Source organism: Podarcis erhardii, assembly GCF_964252035.2.
Source record: "Podarcis erhardii genome assembly, chromosome: 5".
Taxonomy (NCBI): domain Eukaryota; kingdom Metazoa; phylum Chordata; class Lepidosauria; order Squamata; family Lacertidae; genus Podarcis; species Podarcis erhardii.
Window position 1 is genome coordinate 93,944,485 of NC_138509.1, and position 13,485 is coordinate 93,957,969.

A 13,485-nucleotide genomic window follows, 5' to 3' on the forward strand; every position below is an offset into this window, starting at 1 on the left:
TCTATGTAGGCAAAATATATGTCATACTGGCTGTTTCACCCTCTAGCCAACCAGCCTCTGTTAACCGATCGCTCCAGTATCTCCCGTTCAGCCGCAGTCCTTGGAAACACTGACTCAACCCTATTTTTTACTGTACGTGCAGAGCCCTCCTTGCACTTTACCTGGAGTTCTTTTCCACTTCAAGGGGATCCTTACGGCTGAATTTTTCAGTGGTTCTTAACCAGTTTTGTGCCCAGATCATATGCTTGCACACATGGACACTGCCCTCCCTGATAATGAGCCTAACAAAAGCATTCATTCAAAGAAACCTCACTTTGGAAGAGGCCTTGGGTAAGCTTTCTGCAGCCTTGTGCCTCTCCGGCTGCTTTGGGCTACAGTTCCCATCAGATGGGAGTTGTAGTCCAAAACATCTGAGGAAGCCCGGCCTACTGTGCCAAAACAAGCGAACCATGGGCTGCGAGTGGCAGCATGGTGTAGTGGTTAAGAGCGGTGGACTCGTAATCTGGTGAACCGGGTTCGCTTCTCCGCTCCTCCACATGCAGCTGCTGGGTGACCTTGGGCTAGTCACACTTCTCTGAAGTCTCCCCGCCTCACTTACCTCACAGAGTATTTGTTGTGGGGGAGGAAGGGAAAGGAGATTGTTAGCCGCTTTGAGACTCCTTCGGGTAGTGAGAAAGCGGGATATCAAATCCAAACTCCTCCTCCTTCAAGCAACGTGTGTTTTGTAGCGCTCTGGAATTTTCCCATGATGCACCCACTGTGTGCAAGGAACAGTCACCTCTTCGTACCCTGTATTTTGCTCACCTATCCCCATGTGGCTGGTAAGATACAACGGAACACATTCTGGGGTGTTTTGTTTTTCCTTTAAAAAAAGCATAAGTCTTTATTGTTCTAAGGTTTTGTGTAGAAAGCCGTTGTGCTCTTCCAGCACAGAGCCTCAGGAAGGGCTGGTTCTGGTCCAGTCTCAGAAGGCACCACACCCTGCCTCCCTCTGGGTGGGAGCATCAGTCTCCTGCTGCCACTCGTGGGTGGGTGGGAGGATGTCACATGACCATAGGCAGGTGCAAAAGATGTTCCCCTTTTCCTCGGGCGTCTCCTGCTGACCGAAGCCAGCCGTTCTTGTTCCACAGCTGCCCACACCGTGTTCTCTGGCTATTGGTGTCAGAAGGAGAACAGAAGTTGTGTGACTGCTTTTCAGTGTGCCAAAGGCTGCCCCCACTTTAACCAAATACTCTGGTTGTATTCAGGTGTTACTCCAAACTGGGGCTGGCCGTTGGGCAGAGTGAGGTCACTGGAAGCAACAGCAGTGACATGTTATCAGGGGCTCGCAGCTGGCCTCGCATCCATTAAACTAGGCCGTTAACCAGCACAAGACAGGACAGGACAGGATCCCATCTTGAGGATCAAAGCAAGAGACCTCTGTCAGCTTCTGTGTGTGGAATTGCAGGAGGTGGGGGCACCCATTGTGGTCCAATTTCTCCGGTGGACCCTGTTCAAAGCCACGTGGGAATAATGTGGAGGCTTGGGGCCAGACCTGCCTCCAGTGTCCCTGGCACACTCCATCCAGATGGGGGAAGGCCTGCAGAGGGATTCTTGGTGTTTTCGGTTCAGTGTGTGCCTTGCAGCTGGAAGCCCTGATACTGAGGAAGAGTCCAAGCATCCATCATGGTCTCTAAGAGAGGAAAGAGCTCTTATCCTTTCTCTCAAGATGCTGAGCAATGCCCATTTGCCCCACTGGCTTTCCACAGAGTAAATGGCAGGGAGAGTTCCTAAAATCTCAGCCCCTTTCCCAAGCAAGGCAATGAATGGCTTCAAGAGTATAAGATCATGTGAGGAGCTTGGCTGCTGCCTGAGACTGTCGGTCCAGTATCCATTCATTACAGCACATCCTCCCGACGTTTCTCCAATGAAAAAAGGGGTGTCCTCCTCCAGCATTTTCCAGGTAAAAATAGGAGATCCTGTTCTATCTCCTCCACCGTTTCTCTGATGAAAATAGGGATGTCCAAAGGGAAAGTGGGACATTCCGGGATCTGTCTTCTGTCTTTTCAGGACTTTTCCCTGGAAAACCAGGACACTTCCCAGTCCGGTGCCTCTGGGAAGCTTGCAAGCAGGACCCTGAGTGCAGCCACACACTCTCCCCCTGGTGATGCCCTGCAGCTGAAAGGTGTGCTGCCTCTGACAATAGGATGTCACCATCGTGGCTCTCAGCCTGGCCTTTCCAGTAACCTAGCTGGGATCGCTCAGCTCTGGAAACACTTCTGCAGGCTGCTAGAGCAAGCCTTCACGATGAGGGTCTCCTCCTTCCTTGGGTGTGTGTGTTTTTTCCCCTGACCCCTGTGCTTTGAGGGCTTGGCCAGGCTTGCTCTTCCACACCTGGCCACCAGAGGGCCTACTACTTGTCCTGTGCTTCTCTCCCTTGAAGGATCCGGCCAGCAGCCCAGGGGGGGTGTCTTTCAGTGGCCCCTGGAGGTGGTCAGACTGGGAGGTTGCAAGGCTGCAGGGCTGGCAGCCTTCTGTTGATCTTCCGCACTGCAGGAGTCTTTCCACAAGTCATGGAAGAGGAAGTGGAGCTTTCCCCGCACAAGCTGTTTGTAGGTCCCAAAGATTGTCCTAAGGTTTCTTTCAGGAATTAACTGGGAGCTGCTCTCGGGCTGTGCGGTTGGATTCTGTTCCTAGAATGAGAAAAGAAAGACAAGTGGGGGGGTGCCTGCCAGGGCTAACGGCCACAGTGAAAAAACATTAATTTTTGGTAAACTGCTTTGATTTTTTAAAAAAAAAACAATCAAGCATAAATTTTATGAAATAAATAAATAAATCTTGAGTGCAGGATGATAAAAGGTCCTGGAAATCAAGCCTTCTGAGGAACAGTTGCATGCTGTCTCGCCAGAGTGGTACATGCTCTGGATATATCCTGCTTGGACTACTGCAATGCTCTCTACGTGGGGCTACCTTTGAAGGTGATTCTGAAACTACAACTAAGCCAGAATGTGGCAGCTAGACTGGTGACCGGGAACAAATGCCGGGACCTTATAACACTGGTCCTGAAGGATCTTCACTGGCTCCAAGTACATTTCTGACATAAGACATTCAAAACCAACAAGCCTGCTATCCCAACCTGTTCAGCCCCCTAAAAACTCCGATACCCCATTAAAAAAAATACAATATACTCCCATAGAGACTCCTTACACTGTGTTTGAAACCAAAATCGCATTTGGATAGAAACTTTCTCAGGCGGCTATTCCTAGTCTTTATAACTCTGTACCTTCTTCCAGAAGCTGAAAGAGATCGTTTCCGGGGCGTGCACTATCCTGCGCTATCTCTGCAGCTTTCTTATAGCACCTGGAAGCATAGATTTGATCCAAGGTGGGGAGAGTGCACCCAATTATTCTCTCTGCAGTCTTTACAACCTTGGACAGCATTGTTTTTTCCCTGGAGGGCAGCTGAGAAGGATGCAACAGACATGCACCAGATGGAGGCTGGATGAGAAGGACGCAACAGCTCGTGATGCCCTGCAGGCACCCCCCCCCCAAAACTGCACTCAAGGAGACAGGCCCCCCGGGCACAGCCCGGAAACAGCTGAAGGGCTGCAAGTCCGTCCCCCCTCCATCCCTGCAATCGAGGTCAGCAAAGCAGAGCCATGCCTGGGTGCAACAACAACTTTCGCTGTTTGTGATTTCCAGTAACTAGCATTCAGAGACCTACTGCCTCCAACAGTACATAGTCAGAGGGCATTGCAGATATTATTCCCCATGGATTTGTCTAATCCTCTGTTAAAGCCTTCCAAGTTAGTGGCCATCACTACACCTTGCGGAAGCAAATCCCATAGTTGTAACTATTTTCTGCAGTGGCTCCCCACTTGTGGAATGCTCTCCCCAAGGAGTTTTGGCTAGCGCATTCATTATACACCTTTAGGCACCTGGGGAAAACACTCCTCTTCAACTAGGCCTTGGCTGACTTTTAAACGTGTTTGGGGGCGGGGAGGAGAGAGGTTTATTGGTTTGTGTTTTTTGTTCTTGTTTTTATCATGTATTTTGTGTTTTTATTTTGTATTTCATGTTGTGAAATGCCCTGAGATCTACGGATGAAGGTCAGTATACAAATTTAATAAATCATCATCATCATCCTGGGGAAGCCCCCTTGGGCCTCTCACCTGCCACCCAAAGTTTCGGAGCTGCAGGAGGAAGGAGCTGGCTTTCTCATAAAGCTGCTGGAGCAGTGGCAAGGCGCAGCCCCGGCTCAGCTGGTCTTGGGCGGCTGCTGTGCTGTCCACCAAGTCAGCCAGATCACGGAGGGTTTCTTGCCCTTTGTCTTGGTTCTGAAAGAGTAAGAGAGAGGGGCAGTCGTTGGGTGATTCTGACATTTCTTATTTATTGGTTGGTTGTTGTGGTCCTATCTCAGCTTTGCTCCATAGATCTGAAGGTGGTGTCCAGACTTCTCCCTGCCTGTGGCCCAGTATACCTGAAGGAGCATCTCCACCTCCATTGTTCAGCACGCACACTGAGGTCCAGCGCCGAGGGCCTTCTGGCGGTTCCCTCCCTATGAGAAGTGAGGTTGCAGGGAACCAGGCAAAGGGCCTTCTTGGTAGTGGCACCTGCCCTGTGAAACGCCCTCCCATCAGATGTCAAAGAAATAAACAACTACCTGACTTTTAGAGGACATCTGAAAGCAGCCCTGTTTAGGGACGTTTTTTATGTTTGATGTTTTATCGTGTTTTTAACATGCCCAGAGTGGCTGGAGAAACCCAGCCAGATGGGTGGGGTATAAATAAATTGTTATGTTGTTGTTGTTATGTTGTTGTTGTTGTTGTTGTTGTTAATCCTCACAGCAAAACTGTGAGATACATAAGGATGGGAGATTCAAACTCTGCTCTCCCAGGTCCTAGTATGTCATGGACTGGCTGGACGCAAAGGAACCAGCTCAGGAACTCAGAGCCCGGGGATTGGTGGCGGGATAAGGGTGAGTGAGAGTAAACTCCTTTTCCGTGTGCTTCTTCTGGTGTAATCAAAGCAGTACCACAAGAGGGTGGTGTTGCCTTGCAGGAGTCAGATTAGATTAAATGGAAATGGAAAGGCACCCTCAGGAAGGAGGCAAAACAACCCAATGAGGACCAAGCATCTGCGGCTGCACAATGGGGGGGGGGGCTGTTGCAGGGTCTGTGCAGAATGGAGTATCCTAGACTGTGGCAGATCTACATTTTGGGGGGTCCTGAAGCTTGAGCAACTAGCAACGAGGTCTGGGTAAGCTTGGGGTTAGCAACCTTTTTCAGCTGCGGGCCGGTCCACTGTCCCTCAGACCATGTGGTGGGCTGGACTATATTTGGGGGAACCATATGAACAAATTCCTATGATCCACAAATAACTCCAGAGATGCATTTTAAATAAAAGGACACATTCTACTCATGTAAAAACACGCTGATTCCAGGACCGTCCACAGGCCGGATTGAGAAGATGATTGGGCCGCATCCGGCCCACAGGCCTTAGGTTGACTACCCCTGGGGTAAACCCTGTTACCTTCTTCAATGGGGTTGTTCCACAACAGATCACTTTTTAAAATGATAATAATAATAACTACCACATCCCAGACTTTGATTAAAGTTGCTGTACTGGGTTGTCTCAAAAGTCAAAGTCAACACAGTGAATAAATATTTCCTATGCCTTGTGGTTTTCGAGTTGTGAGAGGGTGAAAATTAAGGAAACGTTATATGCATGGTGGTAAAGGTAAAAAGGTAAAGGGGCCCCCTGACCATTAGGTCCAGTCGTGGCCGACTCTGGGGTTGCAGCGCTCATCTCGCTTTATTGGCCGAGGGAGCCGGCGTACAGCTTCCGGGTCATGTGGCCAGCATGACCAAGCTGCTTGTGGCGAACCAGAGCAGCGCACGGAAATGCCGTTTACCTTCCCGCCGGAGCGGTACCTATTTATCTACCTGCACTTTGACGTGCTTTTGAACTGCTAGGTTGGCAGGAGCAGGGACCGAGCAACGGGAGCTCACCCCGTCGCGGGGATTCGAACCGCCGACCTTCTGATCGGCAAGCCCTAGGCTCTGTGGTTTAACCCACAGCGCCACCCGCGTCTATGGTGCACCATAGAATGGTGAAATTGACTCTACTAGACCCATTTTTTAAAAAAGCAATGTGGACTGAAGTCATTTCTGGGGCATGGGCATAGCCAAGATTTATGTTGGGGGGTCGGTGGGCAGGACAGCCCCCTGTCCTGTTCCAGAACCAAGCTACCTGCGACGCGATTGGTCTGTTCACGGAAACCACGCCTGTCGTTCAGTCGTGTCGCTAGAATGCACCACAGCATCATCCAGGCGACCTCAGTGAGCATTTCAGTTCCAGCTATTCTGATTATTTCTAGTTTTAGTTAAGTATTATTTATTTATTTGTTTACTTGATTTGGGGGAGGCAGCTGCCCTCCCCTGCCCACCTGGCTACGCCCTGTTCTGGGCCCCCCCCTGGAATTAGGGGCCTTGAAGCTGAACCTTCATTAGTTTCTTTGATCCTAGAGATGGGATCCTGTCCTGTCCTGTCCTGGTTAACAACCATGTTTTTGTACAGACAGAAATAAACCGTAGAGATGTAGACTTTCTGACTACCTTCTTTCTCCTGCTGGTATGCAAGGAAGAGGGGGGTGCATCTTCCACGCTGGGAGATATTGCCTATCAAGATCTTCCAGGACTGCGAGGATGCCAGCCAGAGCAGATCACCGGCAAACAAGCCCCGGGAGCCTGGGAGAGGGGCCAGCCTCTCCCGAGGGCGCTAGTTTTCCAACAGTTTAATGGATGCGAGGCCAGCTGCGAGCCCCTGATAACATGTCACTGCTGTTGCTTCCAGTGACCTCACTCTGCCCAACGGCCAGCCCCAGTTTGGAGTAACACCTGAATACAACCAGAGTATTTGGTTAAAGTGGGGGCAGCCTTTGGCACACTGAAAAGCTGTCACACAACTTCTGTTCTCCTTCTGACACCAATAGCCAGAGAACACGGTGTGGGCAGCTGTGGAACAAGAACGGCTGGCTTCGGTCAGCAGGAGATGCCCGAGGAAAAGGGGAACATCTTTTGCACCTGCCTATGGCCATGTGACATCATCCCACCCACCCACGAGTGGCAGCAGGAGACTGATGCTCCCACCCAGAGGGAGGCAGGGTGTGGTGCCTTCTGAGACTGGACCAGAACCAGCCCTTCCTGAGGCTCTGTGCTGGAAGTGCACAACGGCTTTCTACACAAAACCTTAGAACAACAAAGACTTATGCTTTTTTTAAAGGAAAAACAAAACACCCCAGAATGTGTTCCGTTGTATCTTACCAGCCACATGGGGATAGGTGAGCAAAATACAGGGTATGAAGAGGTGACTGTTCCTTGCACATAGTGGGTGCATCATGGGAAAATTCCAGAGCGCTACAAAACACACGTTGCTTGAAGGAGGAGGAGTTTGGATTTGATATCCTGCTTTCTCACTACCCTAAGGAGTCTCAAAGCGGCGAACAATCTCCTTTCCCTTCCTCCCCCACAACAAACACTCTGTGAGGTAAGTGAGGCGGGGAGACTTCAGAGAAGTGTGACTAGCCCAAGGTCACCCAGCAACTGCAGGTGGAGGAGCAGAGATGCGAACCCGGTTCCCCAGATTACGAGACTACCGCTCTTAACTACTACACCACACTGGCCCCTGGTCCTAGAAGATGCCATGGCCGGCTAGGAACCTGAGTGTGAGCCCTCCAGCCTGCAATGGCATCTTATTTTAGGTCAAATGCTTGTAGCATTTGGATTAAAGCTGTCACAGCTCAACAAGCCCAGGCCCCAGCCCTTGACCCATAGAGGGTGGATCGGTCATTTTTACATACTCACTGTCTTTGCCATCCACTCTCGGAGGCTGAACCCGACCAGGGGCAGCTGCACAGGCTGCTGAAGGAAGGGGAGTTCCTCACACTGGCTCTGTGGAAAGGACAGAAAACCCCTGAAAGGAGAAGCAACCAGGCCAGTTGGCAGGAATGGCCAAATGCACAGAGCAAATGCAACCGCCTGGCACCTGGCCCCCAACAAGTCACACCCCGCAAATGAGGTGCAAAGCAATTACGGCCAAACTTCATGGGTACCCAAAAGAACATGGTTTGGGGCTGTAGATTTTGATATATAATTGATATATAATTTTATGGTTTTACTCCCCAAAAAAGTGGTGTTATGAGCCATCATTGCCAAAACAAGGTGACATCTGATTGGCTGTCTAAACACTCCTCTTGCTGGTTATTTGGCTATAACTTTTGATAGAATACAGATAACCGAACATTACATTCTTCATTAAATTATCTTTCCATTGATATACAGTGGTACTTCAGGTTACAGACGCTTCAGGTTACAGACTCCACTAACCCAGAAATAGTACCTCGGGTTAAGAACTTTGCTTCAGGATGAGAACAGAAATCGGGTGGCGACAGCAGGAGGCCCCATTAGCTAAAGTGGTGCTTCAGGTTAAGAACAGTTTCAGGTTAAGAACGGACCTCAGGAACAAATTAAGTTCTTAAACCAAGGTACCACTGTATAATTTTGTTGTATTGCCTCAAAAAAAAAAAAAAAAGTGGTGTTATGAGCCATCAAACCTCAGAAATACACTTTCTCCAAAAGGTTTCCACAATTTTGGCCACTATTGTAGACACACGGTTCTCTCCCTGCATTTTATTCACACAACTACAGGAAATAGTGGCTCCCCCAAAGCTGTGCTGTGTGGTTAAAAATTCTACTGAGCTGGCTGGGGCTGATGGGAGTTGTGGTCCAAAACATTTGGGAAGCACTAAACTAGGGTTTCCCAAACTTGGCTGGTTTTGGACTACAATTCCCATCATCTCTGACCACTGGTTCTGCTAGCTAGGGATAACAGGAGTTGAAGTCCAAAAACAGCTGGAGACCCAAGTTTAGGAAACCCTGCAGTAGACTGAGGAAGGTTGATCTAAATAAACAAAAGGTGTCCTTCCTTGCAGCTGAGCAGTATTATCAGGGCCGGCCCACCCGTGAGGCAAGGTGAGGCAACTACCTCAGGCGGCAGGATTCACCAGGCAGCAGGTCGCAGTATCAATCTTTCTCCCTTGTTCCTGATGTAGATCTGCCCTCACCCCTTCTTTTCTGGCAGGGTGAAAGGAGGCCCCATTTTGAGGTCTGACTCAAAATGTCTTGGATGGCTCTGAGTATAATTCTGGGCCACCCACCACATGCCACCCACTCAGTGAGTGGTGCAACCTTAAGGAAAGACTGTGGAAGCCAGCAAAACATGCCAAGGCCCCGATCTGCCCGGGTGAAGTGAAACAGCATTGCTTACCACTTTGTCCTCCAAGTCCATGGCTTCGGTGATGTACTTCTGGATTAGCCTCCTGTCACAAACCAGCCTGGTGGGACTCATCTCAAACAGGTCCAAACAGAGCAAGAATACAGTGAGGAGAAGGAGGAGCCCTAAGGGAGGTTTGAGGGAGGAGAGACAAAAGGATAGATGGCCAAATGTTTGGTACCCTCTGAATCAGCTTGGCAGGTAGGCTCCCTCCTTCCTTCCTTCCTCCTTCCTTCCTTCCTTCCTTCCTTCCTTCCTTCCTTCCTTCCTTTCTCCCTCCCTCCCTCCCTCCCTCCCTCCCTCCTCAAAGAGGTTCTCCCCCTCCTCATTTAACACTGGGCTTTCCTCTCAGGTCAACCTACCTCACAGGGTTGTTGTGGGGATTGAATGAGGAGGACAGGAAACCATGGGTGCCATATTGAGAACCATGGAAAAGCTGAGATGTAAATGTGATGAATAATGATGAGAAAGATAGGTGGGACAAGGAAACCCTCTGCCCCAGGTAATGGGAGGCTGAATTAGGGTGAGTTTGTGGGCAAAGGAGCTGTCCACAGACTCCACAATTCCCTTGCCAGTCCATTTCCCAGTTAAAATTGCCTTTCCGAAGCTGAGCTATCAGGCAGATGACATAACAAGTACCTCTGCTTCCTACACACAGAGATTGTATGTGCACACACACCCAGAAGGAAAATGTTCTGCGTATGAATAGAGGACCAGGATGATGGTGAAACTGGATTTCAGACATCATTGGTTCAATGTACAAAGGGGTGGGTGCCTTCTCCTTCCTGTTCAAACACCTTCCAGTATTGTATTAATATTTGCTGTATCCGAAGCTGAGATAACCTGGCTTCACTTCTGAAATGGTGCGTTGTGCACACGCCAAGGTTTAGCAGCTGAACATGTGAGGCTGCAGAAGTGCCTCTGAGCATGTGCAGAGAGCCCAGCCCTCAACACAAAGAAACCTTAAGCAGACCTCATAATCTGAGGTGGAGGGAAAGGTCACCTAGAGGAGAGGGTTAAGGTTTTAGGCACAGCACTCTCCACCCACCCCGATGCTGGAAATAACAATTTCAGTTTCGTTATTACTTCTCCAGAATTTTCACTGCTGGCCTGAACTGGGCTTCATGAAAACAAAACAGGATCCAAGTTCTTTCCTCTGCTAATTAAAAAGACATCACCCAATGAACTAAATCTTACGCTGCAATCTTGTAGCCACTCACGAGTAAGCCCCACCAAATTCTGCAGGACTGATTTTGGCACGCAGAGGGTTGTACTGTTAGTCAATGACCCACATGACCATTTGTCAATTAAGGAACTAGTCAAATGAACATGCATCTGCATACAATTAAGCAACATTTCTGGGGGCAGGGAGCACCACCCTGCTTTTTAGAGAGGCGCTGCTGTGTGTAACAGCAAGACTTGTCCTTGGGGAAATCCATAGTGGAGAGGAAGTCCTGGATAGAATGGTAGAGTTGGAAGGGACCCTGAGGGCCATCTAGATCAACCCCCGCTCCTTCTCAGGATGCTCTGCACGGAAGGCACAGCCCCTGAGACTCAGCCCGGCCTGCCAGAGTCAGACCCCTCGCTCCAGCCCATGCACAGAGTGCCTTTCCCTCCAGCCATTTAGGACTGGGGAGAAGGAGGGCTTCCAGCAGAGAAGGGTGTGTGGCTGACCCATAGGCCAGTCTCCCCAGGGGTCCTGCCTGTGTCTTCCGAGACCCCATGGGGCGAGCCCAGCACTCACGGTTCAGCTCCATGCCCAGCTGGCAGCCTCCTTGTCACAGCATCTTCCTGCCAGGGAAAAGCGGCTGCCTCCTAGCTCCCGCCTGGCTTCCATGGACGGTGCCTTGAACGGTGCCACAGCCACGAGGGCAGGCCAAGGGGGCTCCGACGGGCTTTCTGCGTAGCTGCCGGCACCTCCGAGCCAGCGCCGTGTGGCTTCCTGTTGTGAAGCTGCTGGTGACCTCTGGTCAATGGCTTCCGAGCAGCAAGCCCGAGCCTTCAGGAAGACTTCCCACTTCCAGACATTTCCTCCTTGGCTGACGGAGGAGGCAAGGAATGACAAGGCCGGCTGGCTGGCCAGCTGGCTCCCTGGTGCGAGAGTTTCACAGAATCGTAGAGTCGGAAGGGACCCCAGTCCAACCCCCTGCAGTGCAGGAATCTTTTGCCCAGCGTGGGGCTTGAACCCACGGCTTCGAGATTAAGAGGCTCATTCTCTACCGTGGCCGTTCCTCGCACTTCAGAGCCAGGTGCACAGTCCTGCCGCGCCTGCTTGCCGCAGTCGGTGAAATTGGGGGGTTCTGGTGAGCACCACAAAACCTGGAGCTGGGCTCACATGGCCTTGCGATGATGAGCCTGGCATCCGTCAAGTTTCCCCTAGTCTGGATGCATCTGTTCCAAAAGACCTAGTGAAAAAGAGAGAAAGGAGTTGAGAGATGACTTAACCTGGGGAGAAAACAGCAAGGACCTGATGAAGAGAGCACAGCAGAGGTTATATTTTCTGAGAATCCTCTGGAAAAACAATCTCTCAAAGGACCTGTTGATGGCATTTTACCATTGTACTGTTGAGAGTATCTTAAATTATGGTCTCTGTGTGTGGTTTGGGAGCTGCACGGTCAGGGGAAAAAACAATCCTGTCCAGGGTTGTAAAGACTGCAGAGAGAATAACTGGGTGCACTCTTCCCACCTTGGATCAAATCTATGCTTCCAGGTGCCATAAGAAAGCTGCAGAGATAGCGCAGGATAGTGCGCACCCTGGAAATGATCTCTTCCAGCTTCTGCCTTCTGGAAGAAGGTCCAGGGTAATAAAGACTAGGACTAGCTGCCTGAGAAACAGATTCTATTCAAATGCGATTTTGGTTTTAAACGCAGTGTAAGGTAGTCTCTGTGGGAGTATACTATATTTAATTATGGGGTATCAGAGTTTTTAGGGGGCTAACCAGGCTGGGATAGCAGGCTTGTTGGTTTTTGAATGTCTGATGTAGATTTTTCCAATTTCGTTGTTCTGTATGGGACAATGACAATAAAGATTATCGTATCGTAGCAACCCAGAAAGCTGCCTTATCCTGAGTCCACCCAGTCTTGTATCATCATCATCATCATCATGATTCCTGACTCTCCTTGCACCATGAGGTCCCAGGGTGGGTCACAAATCATGGAATCATAAATTTGGAAGGGATCCCAAGTGTCATCTAGTCCACCCCACTGCCATGCAGGAATCTTTTGCCTAATGTGGGGCTCAAACGCACGACCCTGAGGTTAGGGTTCCCATCTCATGTTCTCTCCAGACTGAGCTATCAGATGGACACAGACATGATGACTTTCACAGGGAGAAGTGCAATTCTCCTGGAGCTCTGAACAGCTTTGGATACCCACCAGCCATAGGCTGCATTGATGGGGTAGACCTTTCGACCACATTTTTAAGAACAGAAGAAGATCCTGCTGGATCCAGCCAATGGCTTATCTGATCCAGCATCCTGTTCTCACAGTGGCTGGCCAGCCAGTTGAACCCAAACAGAAGAGCAACTCTCTCCTCCTGCGCTTTCTCCAGCAACTGGTATTCAGAAGCATCGCTGCCTTCGACTGTGGAGGCAGAGCACAGTCATCCTGGCTTGTACAGTCGTACCTTGGTGCTCAAATCCCTTGCAACTCGAAAGTTTTGTCTCCCGAATGCCTCAAACTCACAAGTGATCGTTCCAGTTTGCAAATGTTCTTTGGAAACCCAAACGCCCAATGCAGCTGAAAGCTCCTGCAGCCAATCAGAAGCCGTGCCTTCATTTTCGAACATTTTAGGAAGTTGAAAAACCAAGGTATGACTGCAGTCGTCAACAGCCGCCTCCTTCATAAATTAGTTTAATCCTCCTTTTCAAGCCAGGTAGGTTGGTGGGAGTGAGGTCCCTGGCTGAAGGAGTGGTTTCTTTCGTCTGTCCTTAAATGAGGAAGGGGAGAATCATGTGCACTACCTTCTGCTCCTTGGGGGGGGGGGAGGTGGGGTATAAATGCAGTGCAGTGCAGTGCAATGCAATGCAATGCAATGCAATGCAATGCAATGCAATGCAATGCAATGCAATGCAATGCAATGCAATGCAATATTGGCAGCTGGTCACCCCAGGCAGGGGACATTCTCAGCCCTATCTGGAGATGCCAGGCACCTGCGACCTTCTGCAGGAGAAGC

At 50.1% G+C, this 13,485-nt stretch overlaps 1 protein-coding gene across 1 annotated transcript; it reads right to left on the reverse strand.

Annotated features, from left to right (window-relative positions):
- Positions 1-2,304: 2,304 nt before the first annotated feature.
- THPO (thrombopoietin) lies at positions 2,305-11,201 on the reverse strand. Its single transcript, XM_081862868.1, has 5 exons — positions 11,056-11,201; positions 9,306-9,436; positions 7,844-7,930; positions 4,151-4,315; positions 2,305-2,672 (listed from the first exon to the last, which is right to left on the reverse strand). Exons 1-5 carry the CDS (start codon positions 11,066-11,068, stop codon positions 2,454-2,456), a joined length of 615 nt encoding a protein of 204 aa, XP_081718994.1. The 5' UTR covers positions 11,069-11,201; the 3' UTR covers positions 2,305-2,453.
- Between the last annotated feature and the right edge of the window lie 2,284 nt (positions 11,202-13,485).